Consider the following 18,736-nt stretch of genomic DNA (forward strand, 5'->3'; position numbering starts at 1 on the left):
TGGTACTCTTTGTAGATTTTCTAAATCCATCCACCACCTCAAGGAGCTCAGAGTCCGAGGTGATAGAGAAATCTCCAAGTCTATAGAGAGACTACATCTATCCCATTCCTATAGAATCTAAAGCTGGAGAATTCTTGAATGATATTGGGCCCATTCTACACCGGGAATCACAGCCATCATAAGACCCAACACAGACATGGCTACTCTTAGGGTGACAGACGGGCGCGAGTGAATCTGTTGGACCCTGGACTTGATTAGTAAGGCCTTCTGATGGGGCAACAGACACTTCTGGGATCTAGATTCAAAACTCATCCCTAGAAAGCTGCACCTCTGGCTTGGATGCAAACTGGACTTTTCTAGATTTATCTCCCATCCTAGCTTTTCTATAGTCAATGGGGACGGAGCATCGGTCCGGGGAAATAGCGGCAGGACGGATCCGACAGGGTGAACAGCCTATCGGATCCGTCCTACCGCTAGTGTGAAAGTAGCCTAAGTTTATTATGGTCCGAAACGAGCCATTTGGTTTCTTGATGAGAAACAGGGGAGAGTAAAAACCGTTTTGTCACCTCCTGCTCTGGGACCTTTATCAACACTCTCTTCTCTATTAGGGAAAAGACTTCTGCAATGATAGCCGACTGCTTTGTGGGATCTGACCGATAATATGCGGCTACAAATCTCCCCTCTGGAAAGCTTTGAAAGTTTAACCTTAGGCCTTCCCTTATTACGGAGTTTATCCATGTTCGGTCAGAGATCTCCTCCCACCGATGGGCAAAAAGAGACAGACAACCTCCGACCGGGGGCCTGGCATCATTGGGACTGCTTCTTTGAGGCATCTGGCCCGGAAAAAAGAAATCCATTATTTTTTCTAGTGACACCAGAAAACTGCTTTGCTTTCTCCTTTCCCTTAAATCCTTCTTTATTAAATCTAGGATGGAAAGACCTCCTGGGTGGTAGAAAAGGCCTTTTTCCTGTCGGAGGCCTTTTCTAGGTCATCAAGGACGGGGCCAAACAAAAACTCACCCTGACAAGGGATAGCACAAAGCTTTGCCTTAGAGGAAGCGTCCCCATTCCAGCCCTTTTAACAAATAGCCCTACGGGAAGAGTTACATAAGGCCAAAGCCCTAGCGGAAAATCTTAAGGAGTCTGCAGAGGCATCAGCCAAGAAATCTAGGGCATTGTTTATAATGGGGAAAAAGGTAAGCAACAGTTCCCTAGAGGTACCTCCTTTAATGTAGGCCTTTAACTCCCCCATCCACACCTGTAAGGACCTAGGAACAGACGTAGCAGCAATAGCAGGTTTAAAAGCTACTGCAGAGGCCTCCCAGTTTTTCTTTAAATAAACCTCTGCCCTTCTGTCCATTGGGTTCTCAAGGGAACCCATATCTTCAAAGGGGAGTGCATTCTTCCTGGACATCTTAGCCACAGGAGCATCTAGCTTTGGGGCCCTATCCCAAGGGGCGGAGACTTCTTCATCAAACGGATATTTCCGTTTAACCGAGGAAGGAACGAAAAACTTCCTATCGGGTCTTTTCCTTTCTTTGGCAATTACCACCTGAATGTTCTTATGAATATCAAACACCTTCCTCTTCCTAGGACCTAGACTCTCAAACAGAGTCCTGCACCGATTGCTGAGGTCTTTGATCATCCAGCCCCATAGTAGCTCTAACCGCCTTGACTAGGGAGTTAGTGTTCTCAGCATGAAACAGCGGTTTCCCTGCGGCCTTGTCCTCCAAACCAGAAAGCATATAGCTGTCACTGGAGGGGGAATCTTTAGATGCAGCAGAAGTAGTACCGGGGCGGCTTTTAATCAATCCGCTAACCGACTCTCTGACCTCATCCTGGATAATCTGCTTAATACTGCTCATCAAAGATGGAGCTAGGGTTGGGCAATATACCGGTGTTAACGATATACTGCGGTGTTAAGAAACGGCGATATCACTGTTTCTTAATTACAGCGGTATATTAGTGACGTCATAAGAGCGATCGCACTTGCACTGACCGCTTCTAAAACGTCTGCGTCCGGCCGCCTGTGCACATTGCCTGCTAGTTCTCACTGTAACCGCCCCCTCCTCGTTCCTACTTTACATGGACTTCACCCACCGACCCGAGAACTTGCACTCATAGGCCACCCTGAAGGCCCAAACTTTAGCAGCCAATGAGAGAGGAGAAAAGACAACGGCATCCTCACAGGCCAGCTGCGAGCCAGGCCTGTACCATTGTCCACAGCGGGGGAAAACACATGCGGACTAGGGTAATGAATAAACATGTCTCCTAGGTAATACCATCTCCTATCCTATCTTACCATCTATTGGCAGGCTCATCGGTTTTTTGCAGCAGCCCCTGCATAAGGCAGTGCCAGCTCTAGCGTTGAGAAATAGCACCCAAAACAAAAATACACCACTTTACCATTTACTGCCCCCCATATACACATGAACGCCCGACCCCTCCCCATATACAGTGTACAGCACCTGGCCACCCATGTATACAGTGTACTTTGTACAGTGCACATAGACGGGGATGTAGTAGAGCCAAGGGGAATATACAGGTCATGAGTCCTACCAGTATAAGCCCCATACAGTATAACATCTCCTTGTGGCCCCCATACAGTATAATTTCTCATTGTGGCTGCCCCCATACAGTATAATATCTCCTTGTGGCCCCCCATACAGTATAACGTCTTCTTGAGGCCCCTATACACTAACGTCTCCTTGTGGCCCCCATACACTATAACGTATCCTTGTGGCTGCCCCATACAGTATAGTGTCTCCTTGTGGCTGCCCTATACAGTATAATGTCTCCTTGTGGCTGCCCCCACAACCCTAGAGAAGTCTCTTCAGACCTCCTACATAAATGAAGAGCATCTAGAGACTGCTTTATGGCTTTAGGCATATATATATACACAGAGGTATGCCTCTTTTAACAAAGTGGTCTTTGGAAACAGCTGTTCCCTTCAATGTAATTTTTTTTCCAGTATTTCATTTTAGGGTAATTTTACACTAGCGTTATATCTTTCCGGTATTGAAATCCGGTAAAGGGTCTCAATACCAGAAAAAAACGCTTCCGTTTTGTCCCAATGTATTCTGAATGGAAAGCAATCCGTTCAGTATGCATCAGGATGTCTTCCGTTCTATCCCTTGTACGGTATTGACTGGACAAAATACCGCAGCTTGCTGCGGTATTTTTGCCGGACAAAATATCCGGAACCCTACCTCACTTGCCGGATCCAGCATTCATTTACATTGAAATGTATTAATGCCGGATGCGGTACCAAGTATTCCAGAAATTGCCACATAGCCAGATATGGTTTTCCGGTTTGCGCATGCGCAGTTCTTTCTAAATTTGAAAAATTTTTAATACCGGAGCCGTTATTCAGGATTATACCGGAAAGACAGATCCGGTATTTCAAAGAATAAGTCTAACAGATCCGTAAAAAAAAAAAAGATATCCGTTTGCATATGGATTTCCGGATCTGCCTGCCAGATTCTAACAATGCTAGTGTGAAAGTACCCTTATACCTACGTAATTGCAAATAAGCTTCAGCATAATAGGGCAAAGAATATGTACGCACTTGTTGTCTGTAAAACTTGAAAGATCCAGCAAGCAATCTCCTCTTATGACCTGAAAAACATTTAGGGACATATCATAAATGAATAAAATAACACTTCAATCACAAAAAAAATAAAAAAAACATACAGGAGCACCAGCTGTTTCTTAGCGAAGGCTGTGTCTGAAAAGTTGGGCAACAAACAAACAGTGGCATTGTGTCTCATGTGGTTGCCATTTGGGGTTTGGGCTAAAAGTAGAAAATAAAAAGCTGTACACTGATGAGTGTATGGGCAATTGGTAAATGTGCTAAGCTCACACTTATTTACAGTATGTGGTGACAGGCCCTCTTTAAAGGGATTGTCCACTCTTTACTATTGATGGCCTATCCTCATAACAGGCAATCAATATCGTGGATATGACACTCCGCCCATCGGTTCAATGTGCAGTGGAAAGAGCTTGAAACCGCAGTGCTACTCCCATTCATGTTAATGGCAGCAGTGTTGCAGTAAAGAGGTCCACCCAGTGCACAATGGACCGATGTGTGTAGTTCTGGTACCAGAACTACTCTGAAACAGCTGATTAAAGAGGACCTGTCACCGCTCCTGACATGGCTGTTTTAATAGCTTCATGCATTCTCCATGTAATAACAATTCTGGAGCCACTATGTTGTGCCATTCCTTTATTATTTCTGCTAGAAGTTATGAATGAACTTCTAGCAGTCTGCAGTAAGGGTACAGAGGGGTAGTTACCAGTTGGGGTTGTGTCCCTGCAGTCTGAAAATGGCAGCACTGACTGGAGAGAGCATGCAAACAAATGGGCCAATACAGAGGAAGTATAATTTTTTTTTTTGCCCATGATATTTGGAAACAATACCTTTCTATCATACAGTTTGGATATGTAAGGCTTGAAGTAATGCTGCTTTATTCCTTTAGCTTCTACTGTAAGACCATCGTAATGGTTACATAATGTACTAATGAGGCAAGGAGGATCTTCGCCGTCTTCAGAAGCCGACAGCTCTGCTGTTTGAGCAAGCAAACAAGATGGAGATAGATTAGATTTTAGGAAAAACATTCAAATTTCAACAGGCCAAACTGCAAAGATGTGAAGGACGACATGTCATATGTGCTCCAAGCTGCGACGATTGTACTTTCTTGTAAGTGCTATGAAAAAAAAAAAAAAAGCCACACACATTTCACCAAACTCCACCACAAACATGCATGCTCAGCTGAGGGAGCGGGGAAAAAACCGTTGACAGACCCCTATAGCACCATCTTATCTCCTTCAGGAAGGAAAACTTCTTTCCAAAGTTTTTAATTTTACATTATTAAAACCTAAGAAAAACTATATGAATGTGGCATCGCTGTAATCGTACTGACATAGATGAAGGTACAGGTCAGTTTTACCTCATAGGGAACACCATAAAAACAAAACCCATAAAATTGTGGCGAAGTTGTGTTTTCCCCCCCTTAATTCCACATAATTTGGAATTTTTTTCCCAGCTTCCCAGAAAAAACAAGCCCTTATACAGCTATGTGAATAAAAAATAAAAATAAAAGAAAGGCTCTGGGAAGACAGGGAGGAAAAAAAATAAAACTAAGGTCCTGAAGGGGTTAAAGATGTTGAAATCCAATGTGCCTGACCCTGGTTTCCTCTGGCATCTGCATAAGGGGACATTTGGGAGACCCTCACACAAACAGAAAAAATAAAATAAATCAACATACATATGGCCTCCTTAACTTGAAATGCAACCACTAATGAAAGTGTGCAAATATCTCTACAAACGTGCAAGCAGAAGCTCAAAGTTAAAATTCTATTTCAAAGCGTTTTTTCACGTTCAGATGTGAAAATACAGAAAAGACTTGACCACATTAGAAAACAAACCAGGAGCCACTTACCCGTGAATGATGGATTGAGCAAATCATCTTTGTGGTGGCACTGCAAGGTGTGGGAATAGACCAAGTCCAGGCAACACAACAGCAAGTGGTAAGAATTCACCAAGTCATCTCCGATCAGGCTGAAATTGCCTAAAAAGAGACCATTTAAAACAAAACAAAAAAAATTAACTCAATCAAAATCTTCCATGACTGGGCAAAGCAGTTACATCTGATCTACAGGGTGGGCCATTTAAATGGATACACCTTAATAAAATGGGAATGGTTGGTGATATTAACTTCCTGTTTGTGGCACATTAGTATATGTGAGGGGGGAAACTTTTCAAGATGGGTGGTGACCATGGCGGCCATTTTGAAGTCGGCCATTTTGAATCCAACTTTTGTTTTTTCAATAGGAAGAGGGTCATGTGACACATCAAACTTATTGTCACGGATGGTGTACAGGAAACAAGACAATACCATATAAACAATGTCTCTCTGGATCCACAACTAAGGAACAAAGGGAGACCCCTGCAATAGACCTGCCGCTCTCCCTCACTGCTCGGCCTATGCGAACACCCCAAAGGTGGATGGCCGCATATCCACGTTCCTCGGCTATCTATTACCTGAAGACCCTACAATAGTGAAGGGACACGACCACCGGCTCCCTACACTGACACGGAGGGAGTCAGGGTCACCTGGATCCAGAAAAGACAAAATCATAAATACATAAACAGCACTTATCTTGCAAACGAATGACGACTGACGACTGGGAACAGGGAACTGGGAACAGCATGCACACACACTCCAGGAAGTTGTATCAGCCGCACACTACTGCATTATGGGGAGGAACTTAAAGGGTAGCGATCAGTCTAACTGCATGACAGCTGAGATAGACTAACGAGATGAGAAACTAAACCAAAACAAAGAAATTCAAGGAGGAGGATCTGAGAAGCTCCTGTGAGCGCTTCTCAGCTGTCTGGCTGTGACAGTACCCCTCCCTCTAGGAGTGGACTCCGGACACTCAGGGCCCACCTTCTCAGGATGGGACCTATGGAAAGCCCTGATGAGACGAGAGGCCTTAATTTCCGGCACTGGGACCCACATCCTCTCCTCAGGACCATAACCCTCCCAATGAACGAGGTACTGGAGGGAACCGCGGACAAGACGAGAATCCACAATCCTAGAGACCTGAAATTCAAGATTTCCATCAACCATAATCGGAGGAGGAGGCAAAGGCGAGGGTACAATAGGTTGAACATAAGGTTTCAATAAGGACTTATGAAAAACATTATGGATCTTCCAAGTCTGAGGAAGATCAAGACGGTAGGCAACAGGATTGATGACAGACAGGATCTTGTAAGGCCCAATAAACCTAGGACCCAACTTCCAGGAGGGAACCTTCAATTTGATATTCTTGGTAGACAACCACACCAGATCACCAACATTCAGGTCCGGACCAGGCACACGTCTCTTATCCGCCACACGCTTATATCTCTCACTCATGCTCTTTAGATTATCCTGAATCTTTTGCCAAATAGATGACAAAGACGAGGAGAATCTGTCCTCATCAGGCAAACCAGAAGAGCCCTCTCCCGAGAAAGTCCCAAACTGCGGATGGAACCCATATGCACCGAAAAATGGTGACTTATCAGAGGACTCCTGACGACGGTTATTTAAAGCAAACTCAGCAAGGGACAAAAAAGAACACCAATCCTCCTGATTCTCCGCCACAAAACAGCGCAGATATGTCTCCAGATTCTGATTGACGCGCTCTGTCTGGCCATTCGACTGCGGATGGAAAGCAGAAGAGAATGACAACCGAACCCCCAAGCGAGAACAGAAAGCCTTCCAGAATCTGGAAACAAACTGCGTGCCCCTATCAGAGACTATGTCGGAAGGAATCCCATGCAATTTGACAATGTGGTCAATAAATGCCAGCGTCTTAGCATTGGGCAAACCAGGAAAAGGGATAAAATGCACCATTTTGCTAAAACGGTCCACCACCACCAGAATCACAGACTTCCCCGAGGAACGAGGCAAGTCCGTTATGAAGTCCATGGACAGATGTGTCCAAGGACGGGAAGGAATGGGCAAAGGAAGGAGAGGACCTGATGGCCGTGAATGAGGGACCTTGGCACGAGCGCAAGTCTCGCAAGCTGCCACAAAACCCTCAACCGACTTACGAAGCGCAGGCCACCAGAATCTCCGAGCGATGAGATCCAGTGTGGCTCTTGCCCCCGGGTGCCCAGCAAGGACCGTGTCGTGGTGTTCTTTAAAAATCTTGTGTCTCAAAGCGAGAGGCACAAACAACCTCCCAGGAGGACAAAGATCAGGAGCTTCTGACTGGGCTGCCTGCACCTCTGCCTCCAATTCAGGAAAAAGAGCAGAGACCACCACACCTTCAGCCAAAATGGGACCCGGGTCTTCAAAATTCCCACCTCCCGGAAAACAACGTGACAGGGCATCTGCCTTCACATTCTTAACCCCAGGGCGGAACGTAACAACAAAATTAAACCTTGAAAAGAACAAAGACCATCTGGCCTGTCTCGGGTTCAGACGCTTGGCTGACTCCAAGTAGGCCAGATTTTTATGGTCAGTAAACACGGTAATAGGGTGTCTGGCTCCCTCTAGCCAATGGCGCCATTCCTTAAAAGCCAACTTGATGGCCAACAATTCCCTATCTCCCACATCATAATTTCTCTCTGCGGAGGAGAGTTTCTTTGAGAAAAAGGCACACGGTTGCCATTTGGCAGGAGAGGAACCCTGAGACAAGACCGCACCCACCCCTACCTCAGAAGCATCAACCTCAACTATGAAGAGTAACGAAATATCAGGTTGTACTAGGATGGGAGCGGAAGCAAAACTCTCCTTGATATTAGAAAAGGCCTTACGCGCCTCTACCGACCAGGAAGAAAAATCTACCCCCTTTCTGGTCATATCAGTGAGTGGTTTAACAACAGAGGAATAATTCAAAATAAATTTCCTGTAATAATTGGCAAAGCCCAAAAAACGCATCAGCGCCTTCTGATTCTCAGGAAGCTCCCACTCAAGCACAGCACGGACCTTCTCGGGGTCCATGCGAAAACCAGAAGCGGAGACAAGAAACCCCAGAAATTGGATTTCTGGAACCGCAAACACAAATTTTTCCAGTTTCGCGTATAATTTATTCTCCCGCAGGATGAGCAAGACCTGACGTAAGTGTTCCTTATGAGTCTTGAAATCAGGAGAAAAAAATCAAAATGTCATCCAAATACACTAATACAAATTTTCCCATTAAATGATAAAAAATGCTGTTGACGAAATGCTGAAAAACGGCTGGGGCATTCATCAAACCAAAAGGCATAACCAAATTCTCAAAATGGCCCTCAGGGGTATTGAAAGCCGTTTTCCATTCGTCTCCTTCTCTGACCCTAACCAGGTTGTATGCCCCTCTTAGGTCTAATTTGGAAAAGACTTTAGCCCCAACAACCTGGTTAAACAGGTCCGGGATCAGAGGAAGCGGATAAGGATCACGAATAGTGATACTGTTCAGCTCCCTGAAATCCAGACAAGGTCTTAAAGAACCATCTTTTTTCTTAACAAAGAAAAAACCAGCGGCAACAGGTGACTTCGAGGGTCGTATGTGTCCTTTTCTCAGACTCTCAGAGATATAAGCCCGCATAGCGACCCTCTCAGGTTGGGAGAGATTGTATAAACGAGATTTAGGCAGCTTGGCGCCTGGGATGAGATTAATAGGGCAATCATACTCCCTGTGCGGAGGCAAACCCTGAACTCCACTCTCAGAGAAGACATCCAAAAATTCAGAGAGGAAAGGTGGTACAGTCTTAGTAGAAACCTCAGAAACAGATGTTATGAGGCAATTCTCTCTGCAAAAGTTACTCCAACCATTTATTTGCCTCGCTTGCCAATCAATGGTGGGGTTATGTTTAGTGAGCCAGGGTAGCCCCAACACTAGAGGAGTAGGCAAACCGCTAAGGACGAAACATGACACATCCTCAACGTGAGCATCACTCACAATTAAACGGATATTGTGAACTATGCCCTTTAATGATTTCTGAGAAAGTGGTGCTGAATCAATAGCAAAAACAGGAATATCCTTTCCCAAAGTGCATACCTGGAAACCATGAGTTATTGCAAATTGATTATCAATGAGGTTGACAGCTACTCCACTATCCACAAAAATCTCACAAAAAATGCTCTTGCTCTCTAGCGCCACCCTAGCAGGCAGGACAAAACGGGAACTACAAGCAAACGGAAAACCTTCAATTTCCGCCTCAACCCTGCCAATAGTAACAGACGGAACATTTTTAAAAGATTTTTTCCTTTTTGTCTCTTTATTACTCCCAGAAAACTGCCTGAATCTCCTAGGAGGGACAAACATTTGCCAGATGATTTATACCTCCACAACAAAAACAAACCCTCCCCTGCGGGCTGAATCTTCTATTGTCAGAGGCAATCAACCCCAGCTGCATGGACTCCTGCTCAGAAGGGGCTGACAGCGACTGAGACCCCTGTGCACAGAATGAGACCGCTGCACTGTCCCGGGACTGAGTATGACAGGAAGGAGAGATCTCTCCTCTCTCTCTAAGACGCCTGTCAATACGAACAGCCTGAGACATAGCAGAATCCAAGGAGGTAGGTCTTTCATGAAAGGCAAATGCATCTTTCAATCCCTCTGAAAGACCATAGCAAAATTGACTTCGGAGTGCAGCATCATTCCAACCCTTATCTGCTGCCCATCTCCGAAATTCTGAACAGTATATCTCTGCGGATTGTTTACCCTGGCATAACAGACGTAGTCTAGACTCAGCCAGAGCAATACGATCCGGATCATCATATATCTGACCCAGGGCTAAAAAGAATTCATCCACTGAACGAAGGGGCCGTGCCCCCTCCGGCAGCGAAAAGGCCCAGGACTGAGCGTTACCCCTGAGCAGCGATATAATGATCCCCACCCTCCGTTCTTCATAACCAAAAGAATGGGGAAGAAGGCGAAAATGGAGTTTGCAAGCCTCTCTAAAACGCACAAAATTCTCACTACCCCCGGAGAACGTATCCGGGAGCGAGATCTTAGGCTCAGCACAAACTCCATGAACGCAAGCTGAACCGGTCACTTGAAACTGAGAAAAAGTCTTACGGAGATCAGCTACCTCCAAAGAAAGACCCTGAAAGCGTTCAGCCAAAAGTGAAACCGGATCCATGCTTGAGACGGTTTTGGCGGCTGATAATGTCACGGATGGTGTACAGGAAACAAGACAATACCATATAAACAATGTCTCTCTGGATCCACAACTAAGGAACAAAGGGAGACCCCTGCAATAGACCTGCCGCTCTCCCTCACTGCTCAGCCTATGCGAACACCCCAAAGGTGGATGGCCGCATATCCACGTTCCTCGGCTATCTATTACCTGAAGACCCTACAATAGTGAAGGGACACGACCACCGGCTCCCTACACTGACACGGAGGGAGTCAGGGTCACCTGGATCCAGAAAAGACAAAATCATAAATACATAAACAGCACTTATCTTGCAAACGACTGACGACTGGGAACAGGGAACAGCATGCACACACACTCCAGGAAGTTGTATCAGCCGCACACTACTGCATTATGGGGAGGAACTTAAAGGGTAGCGATCAGTCTAACTGCATGACAGCTGAGATAGACTAACGAGATGAGAAACTAAACCAAAACAAAGAAATTCAAGGAGGAGGATCTGAGAAGCTCCTGTGAGCGCTTCTCAGCTGTCTGGCTGTGACACTTATTGGGAATTTCACAAGAAAAACAATGGTGTGCTTGGTTTTAACGTAACTTTATTCTTTCATGAGTTATTTACAAGTTTCTGACCACTTATAAAATGTGTTCAATGTGCTGCCCATTGTGTTGGATTGTCAATGCAACCCTCTTCTCCCACTCTTCACACACTGATAGCAACACCGCAGGAGAAATGCTAGCACAGGCTTCCAGTATCCGTAGTTTCAGGTGCTGCACATCTCGTATCTTCACAGCATAGACAATTGCCTTCAGATGACCCCAAAGATAAAAGTCTAAGGGGGTCAGATCGGGAGACCTTGGGGGCCATTCAACTGGCCCACGAAGACCAATCCACTTTCCAGGAAACTGTTCATCTAGGAATGCTCGGACCTGACACCCATAATGTGGTGGTGGGTGCACCATCTTGCTGGAAAAACTCAGGGAACGTGCCAGCTTCAGTGCATAAAGAGGGAAACACATCATCATGTAGCAATTTCGCATATCCAGTGACCCCCTTAGACTTTTATCTTTGGGGTCATCTGAAGGCAATTGTCTATGCTGTAAAGATACGAGATGTGCAGCACCTGAAACTACGGATACTGGAAGCCTGTGCTAGCATTTCTCCTGCGGTGTTGCTATCAGTGTGTGAAGAGTGGGAGAAGAGGGTTGCATTGACAATCCAACACAATGGGCAGCACATTGAACACATTTTATAAGTGGTCAGAAACTTGTAAATAACCCATGAAAGAATAAAGTTACGTTAAAACCAAGAACACCATTGTTTTTCTTGTGAAATTCCCAATAAGTTTGATGTGTCACATGACCCTCTTCCTATTGAAAGAACAAAAGTTGGATTCAAAATGGCCGACTTCAAAATGGCCGCCATGGTCACCACCCATCTTGAAAAGTTTCCCCCTCACATATACTAATGTGTCCCAAACAGGAAGTTAATATCACCAACCATTCCCATTTTATTAAGGTGTATCCATATAAATGGCCCACCCTGTACATTCCTTTAGGGAAGGTTCACACTTGTGTTAAACAGATCCATAGAGAACTGCCTGCCAGAACTAGCTGTATACTGTCATTCACCGCCAGACGCCACTTTCCAGCAAAAAAAACAAAAAACGGCACTTATGCTGGAAAGTGGCCAAATCCCTTTAAAGTCGACAGGGTCTGGCAGTGAACGGGTCCCGGCAGCTACTGTTCTCTGCTGGACCAGGGTAACATAGGTGTGGATACTGGAGGAGGATGAGATCACCGAGAACCTCTCACCTTTAGTGTAGACAAATAACGTCCAGCAGAAGTTGCACAGATCTTTAACGTTACACTGTAGTTTCCTGAGGAGCAGAAGGTAAAGCGTATAGATCAGGAAGCACAAGAATAAGAAAGATACAATGACAATCCACGTCTCATATAAACCAGGCCACAAAGGGACAAGGTTTTGACAATGTGGATAAAACACGGATATTCCTGGTTTACAACATCCAGGACTTAGTAAGTGATCTCCACCTACCACCACCAGGCGACTTGTGTAGTTACCTTTGCTTTCTGCTTCTTGGCAGTCTTGGAAGCTCTTCGTGGGGGTTTTGAAATATATCCATGAAGATAGGTTTAAACTTCTTGAATATTACAGTAGAAACTTCAAAGTTTCTCTCCAGCCTTTCCACCCGCTCCCGAAACTCTTGGGGGAGGTTAGACATGTCCATCCACTTCTTCATTTTATTAAAGAACTGTATCAGGCTGTGGGACACAGATATCCGCCATTAACCCAAAACCAACAATGTCAAAATACGGGGGAGGGGCAGCCATGAGGGCAACCAACCTTAACTTGGCAGAGCGGAGAATACGGGTAAGAGACACGCCATTACCCTCCATGACACCTCTTCCAACGGTTGGGATGAAACCTTTACGACAGGCGGCGTACAGGGCACATGCCAGCCAGTGCTTCACATCGCCCTAAGAACAAAAAGAAGCACCAAGTTAAATGGGTTGTCTCACCTTAAACATTAGGGGCACATTGCACTTCTCAGTCTTATGGGAACGCTGAAATCAGCCGAGCACATTTCTGTTGGATCCATACAAAACGAATAGGAGTAGTGGCCGCACAAGTGCGGTGCGCTCCCATTTACTTCCATGGGGAGTGGTGGCAGACGGACATGGGAAAACCAGGAGTTCTCCTCCAGTTACCACCTTCCTCGCTCCAATCCCCTCCAGCGGTGGGACCCACACCTATCAGACAATGGGGGCATATCCTAGCGATACGCCCCCTTTGTCTCACATGGGATCACCCCTTTAATGAAATGTATTCGATCACATAAAACATGATCATACCAATGCTCTAGACCCTGCAGTGGCCCCACTGAATTCTCTCTCATGTAACTTGTCCAGTACAGAGGGTCAGAGTGGTTTTCCGGGACCAGCAAATTAAAGGGTTTCTGTCACCCCATTAAACCTTTTTTTTCTTTTTTCTTTAATAATAATCCCTATAGTGCGATCTCATGATACATAATCAAATTAATAATTTTGGTTCAGTAGATTTTGCTAAAAAACGATTTTTAAAATATGCTAATTACCTTGCTACCAGCAAGTAGGGCGGCTACTTGCTGGTAGCAGCCGCATCCTCCGATGGTAATGACGCCCCCTCGGCATGCTGATTAACAGGGCCAGGGAAGGTAATCCTTCTCTGCTGGCGCTGTTAGAATTTGAAATCTCGCGCCTGCGCCGTACCTGGCTTCAATCGGCGCAGGCGCACTGAGAGGCGGCCGCTCTGCTCGACCGCTCCATCCTCAATGCGCCTGCGTCGATGACGTCATCGCATACACCCGGAAAAAAAACGGTTTAATGGGGTGACAGAAACCCTTTAAGGACCTATCCATAGGACAGGCCATTAGTATCAGATGGGAGGGGTCTGACATTTGGCACCCCCACTGATCAGCTGTTATTGGCATTACAGTACCGGACGTAAACAGCTCCAGTCTGTCCACTTCTGACTTTTGGAACTGCAGTGGTCATTAACAGCTGAGGGGTTCGGGTGTCAGAACCCAACCCATCTGATACTGATGATCTGTCCTATCAACCTCAATATTAGTCCTGGAACATACACATAACTGACTCAGTAGCTCAGACTCCCTGGGTCCTATTGTACATAGGTGGAGCAGCCATAACAAATATTTAAAGGGGGTCATCTGGTCCTGTGGATAGGTCAACAACATTATTTCCTGGATACCCCTTTAACAGAAATTCCTCTCAGCCTGCCCCCCAACGCCCCACCCCCAATGGCCTCTCAGCCTGCCCACCAACCCCAATGGCTCTCAGCCTGCCCCCCAACGCCCCACCCCCAATGGCCTCTCAGCCTGCCCCCCCAATGGCCTCTCAGCCTGCCCCCCCCCCACGCCCCACCCCCAAAGGCCTCTCAGCCTGCCCCCCCCCCAACGCCCCACCTCCAATGGCCTCTCAGCCTGCCCCCCCCAACGCCCCACCCCCAATGGCCTCTTAGCCTGCCCCCCCAACGCCCCACCCCCAATGACCTCTCAGCCTGCCCCCCCAATGGCCTCTCAGCCTGCCCCCCCAACGCCCCACCCCCAATGGCCTCTCAGCCTGCCCCCCCCCACGGCCTCTCAGCCTGCCCCCCCCCAACACCCCACCCCAATGGCCTCTCAGCCTGCCCCCCCCCCCCCAACACCCCACCCCAATGGCCTCTCAGCCTGCCCCCCCCCAACACCCCACCCCAATGGCCTCTCAGCCTGCCCCCCCAACACCCCACCCCCAATGGCCTCTCAGCCTGCCCCCCCCCCCCCAACACCCCACCCCCAATGGCCTCTCAGCCTGCCCCCCCCCAACACCCCACCCCCAATGGCCTCTCAGCCTGCCCCCCCCCCCAACACCCCACCCCCAATGGCCTCTCAGCCTGCCCCCCCCCCAACGGCCTCTCAGCCTGCCCCCAACCCCAATGGCCTCTCAGCCTGCCCCCCCCAACGCCCCACCCCCAATGGCCTCTCAGCCTGCCCCCCCCAACACCCCACCCCCAATGGCCTCTTAGCCTGCCCCCCCCCCAACGCCCCACCCCCAATGGCCTCTCAGCCTGCCCCCTAAACGCCCCCCCCCCAATGGCCTCTCAGCCTGCCCCCCCCCCCAACACCCCACCCCAATGGCCTCTCAGCCTGCCCCCCCCCAACACCCCACCCCAATGGCCTCTCAGCCTGCCCCCCCCCCCCCAACACCCCACCCCAATGGCCTCTCAGCCTGCCCCCCCCCCAACACCCCACCCCAATGGCCTCTCAGCCTGCCCCCCCCCCCAACACCCCACCCCAATGGCCTCTCAGCCTGCCCCCCCCCCAACGGCCTCTCAGCCTGCCCCCAACCCCAATGGCCTCTCAGCCTGCCCCCCCCAACGCCCCCCCCCCAATGGCCTCTCAGCCTGCCCCCCCCAACCCCCCACCCCCAATGGCCTCTTAGCCTGCCCCCCCCCCAACGCCCCCCCCCCAATGGCCTCTCAGCCTGCCCCCTAAACGCCCCACCCCCAATGGCCTCTCAGCCTGCCCCCCCCCCAACACCCCACCCCAATGGCCTCTCAGCCTGCCCCCCCCCAACACCCCACCCCAATGGCCTCTCAGCCTGCCCCCCCCCCCAACACCCCACCCCAATGGCCTCTCAGCCTGCCCCCCCCCCCCCCACCCCAATGGCCTCTCAGCCTGCCCCCCCAACACCCCACCCCCAATGGCCTCTCAGCCTGCCCCCCCCCCCAACACCCCACCCCAATGGCCTCTCAGCCTGCCCCCCCAACACCCCACCCCCAATGGCCTCTCAGCCTGCCCCCCCCCCCAACACCCCACCCCCAATGGCCTCTCAGCCTGCCCCCCCCCCCAACACCCCACCCCCAACGGCCTCTCAGCCTGCCCCCCCCCCAACACCCCACCCCCCCACCCCCAATGGCCTCTCAGCCTGCCCCCCCCCCCAACGGCCTCTCAGCCTGCCCCCCCCCCCAACACCCCCCCCCCAATGGCCTCTCAGCCTGCCCCCCCCCCCAACGGCCTCTCAGCCTGCCCCCCCCCCCCCAACGGCCTCTCAGCCTGCCCCCACCCCCAATGGCCTCTCAGCCTGCCCCCCCCAACGCCCCACCCCCAATGGCCTCTCAGCCTGCCCCCCCCAACACCCCACCCCCAATGGCCTCTTAGCCTGCCCCCCCCCAACGCCCCACCCCCAATGGCCTCTCAGCCTGCCCCCTAAACGCCCCACCCCCAATGGCCTCTCAGCCTGCCCCCCAACCGCTTGAGACTGACACCCAAGTTTCTTTCCAGACTGCAACCCCGTCGTCTTGACTAACCTCCGTGTTCCCAGAACTGCCTCCTCCACCTACCTCCAGGCTGTAAGTGCTCCACGTCTTGGTGAAGTTGCTCATAGTCTCGGCCGCCGTCTCCTCGTCTAAGTTGAGCTCCCGGCAGAGACTTTCCAGCTGCTCCCGCACCAGCTCCCCCGGGCCCCCGTCCGAGGAGCTGGAGGATTCCGGGTCGTCCTTCTGCATAGCGGCGGTCAGCTCGTCCCCTCCCGGCTCTAATTAAATCCCAATTCCCTGCTCTCCTCCTATCCCAACACTCGACCTCTTTCCCACAAGACTTTGCGCTGCCAAAAAGGCGCGAAAACGGACAGGCTCACCGCCATCCTTCTGTGCGGTATCCCTCCGCAGTAAGTAAACCTTTCCTCGCGGCCCTGATTTCAAGCGTCCTTTTCCTCACACCTCTCCCTAGCCACACTAATGGTTTATAGAATGAATGGAAGAAAGAAGTAAGGGACGAAGTGAGAGAGAGTTTTCTGAGTGGCGGATGAATTTCATGCGGTGAAATCATTCATTGAAATGCATTGTGGGAGTTGTAGGCTGCAGCCTGTGACGGGGGCAGAGTACATGGCGTTAGGTGCGCTCCGGCCATCTGCCTCCTGGGAGCCAGAACTACAGGCTTGGGTAGAGCGGTCACAAGTAAATGGAGTTTAGCCCTGCAGTATATTAATCAGCCTGTCCTGCTCATTCATGTGACAGAAGTGTCAGGATTTGTCTACTTCAGGGCGTAGACTGGAAACTGCAACACTGTGACGGATCCGTCGCATAACGTGCACCATATTGACTTATAATTAGAGTTGAGCGGACACCTGGATGTTCGGGTTCGGACGAACTTCGGAAAAAAGTTTGAGTTCAGGACCCGAACTTGACCTCGAACCCCATGGAAGTCAATGGGGACCCGAACTTTTGAGCACTAAAATGGCTAGGGAGCTGCAAATGGCGTCAAAATGTGGTTAAGAGCATGGCAAGTGTCGCACGTCCCCGTGTTGTTCACGATCCAATTTGATATCTGCTCTATCAGCTTTCGATGTTCTTTTATGCGCCTACCATGGTGATCACGGGTGGCGGGGAATCGGGGTTCCAGGCCGGAGAGGGAGCGTGAGAAAGAGAGACCACATCCAAGGGAGGATTCATTTTTTCAAATTTAAAATTAGAGTTGAAATATGGGAGAAATTATTAAAGCGTAAAAGTGTGACAACTTTTAATTACTGAATAAGGCCTCATGCACACGACAGTATTTTTTCACAGTCCGCAAAACGGGGTTCCGTTGTTCTGTGATCCGTTTCAGTTTTTGTTTCCGTGTGTCTTCCGTGATTTTTGGAGGATCACCAGACATGAAGGAAAGTAAAAAAAAAAGTCGTTTTGGTGTCCGCCTGGCCGTGCGGAGCCAAACGGATCCGTCCTGACTTGCAATGCAAGTCAATGGGGACGGATCCGTTTGACGTTGACACAATATGGTGCAATTGCAAACGGATCCGTCCCCCGTTGACTTTCAATGTAAAGTCAGGTGTCCCTATTAATATACCATCGGATCAGAGTTTTCTCCAATCCGATGGTATATTTTAACTTGAAGCGTCCCCATCACCATGGGAACGCCTCTGTTAGAATATACCATCGGATTTGAGTTAGATCGTCAAAACTCAGATCCGACAGTACATTCTAACACAGGGGCGTTCCCATGGTGATGGGGACGCTTCAAGTTAGAATATACTAAGAACTGTGTACATGACTGCCCCCTGGCAGCACACGATCTCTTACAGGGGGCTGTGATCCACACAATTAACCCCTCATGGTTAATTGTGCGTATCATAGCCCCCTGTAAGAGATCGGGTGCATCCAGGCAGCGGGGGGCAGACCCCCCTCCCTCCCCAGTTTTAAATTCATTGGTGGCCAGTGCGGCCACCCCTCCCTCCCCAGTATTAAATTCATTGGTGGCCAGTGCGGCCCCCCTCCCTCCCCTGTATTAAATTCATTGGTGGCCAGTGCGGCCTTCCCCCCCGCCCCCCCTAATTAAAATTTCCCCCCCCATCATTGGTGGCAGCGGAGAGTTCCGATCGGAGTCCCAGTTTAATCGCTGGGGCTCCGATCGGTTACCATGAAAACCAGGACGCTACTGCAGTCCTGGCTGCCATGGTTACTTAGCAATTTTAGAAGCATTATACTTACCTGCGCTGTCTGTGACCGGCCGGGCGCTCCTCCTACTGGTAAGTGACAGGTCTGTGCTATAA

The 18,736-nt window shown here is 49.2% G+C and overlaps 1 protein-coding gene across 2 annotated transcripts in view; it reads right to left on the reverse strand.

Annotated features, from left to right (window-relative positions):
• The window catches only part of RBL1 (RB transcriptional corepressor like 1), a 60,778-nt gene extending 43,771 nt beyond the window's left edge, over window positions 1-17,007 (reverse strand). The window contains exons 1-7 of one of the 2 annotated variants that reach the window (XM_040435020.1): window positions 16,533-17,007; window positions 12,999-13,132; window positions 12,716-12,916; window positions 12,449-12,513; window positions 5,442-5,570; window positions 4,420-4,565; window positions 3,569-3,618 (exon numbers count right to left, since the gene is read on the reverse strand). In XM_040435020.1, coding sequence (XP_040290954.1) covers window positions 3,569-3,618; window positions 4,420-4,565; window positions 5,442-5,570; window positions 12,449-12,513; window positions 12,716-12,916; window positions 12,999-13,132; window positions 16,533-16,697 — 890 coding nt within the window. In that variant the 5' untranslated portion in view covers window positions 16,698-17,007. The remainder of the gene's footprint in view (window positions 1-3,568; window positions 3,619-4,419; window positions 4,566-5,441; window positions 5,571-12,448; window positions 12,514-12,715; window positions 12,917-12,998; window positions 13,133-16,532) is intronic. The other variant, XM_040435021.1, reaches the window with a different exon arrangement.
• Between the last annotated feature and the right edge of the window lie 1,729 nt (window positions 17,008-18,736).

The sequence above is a fragment of the Bufo bufo genome, chromosome 6 (genome assembly GCF_905171765.1).
Source record: "Bufo bufo chromosome 6, aBufBuf1.1, whole genome shotgun sequence".
NCBI classification, from domain to species: domain Eukaryota; kingdom Metazoa; phylum Chordata; class Amphibia; order Anura; family Bufonidae; genus Bufo; species Bufo bufo.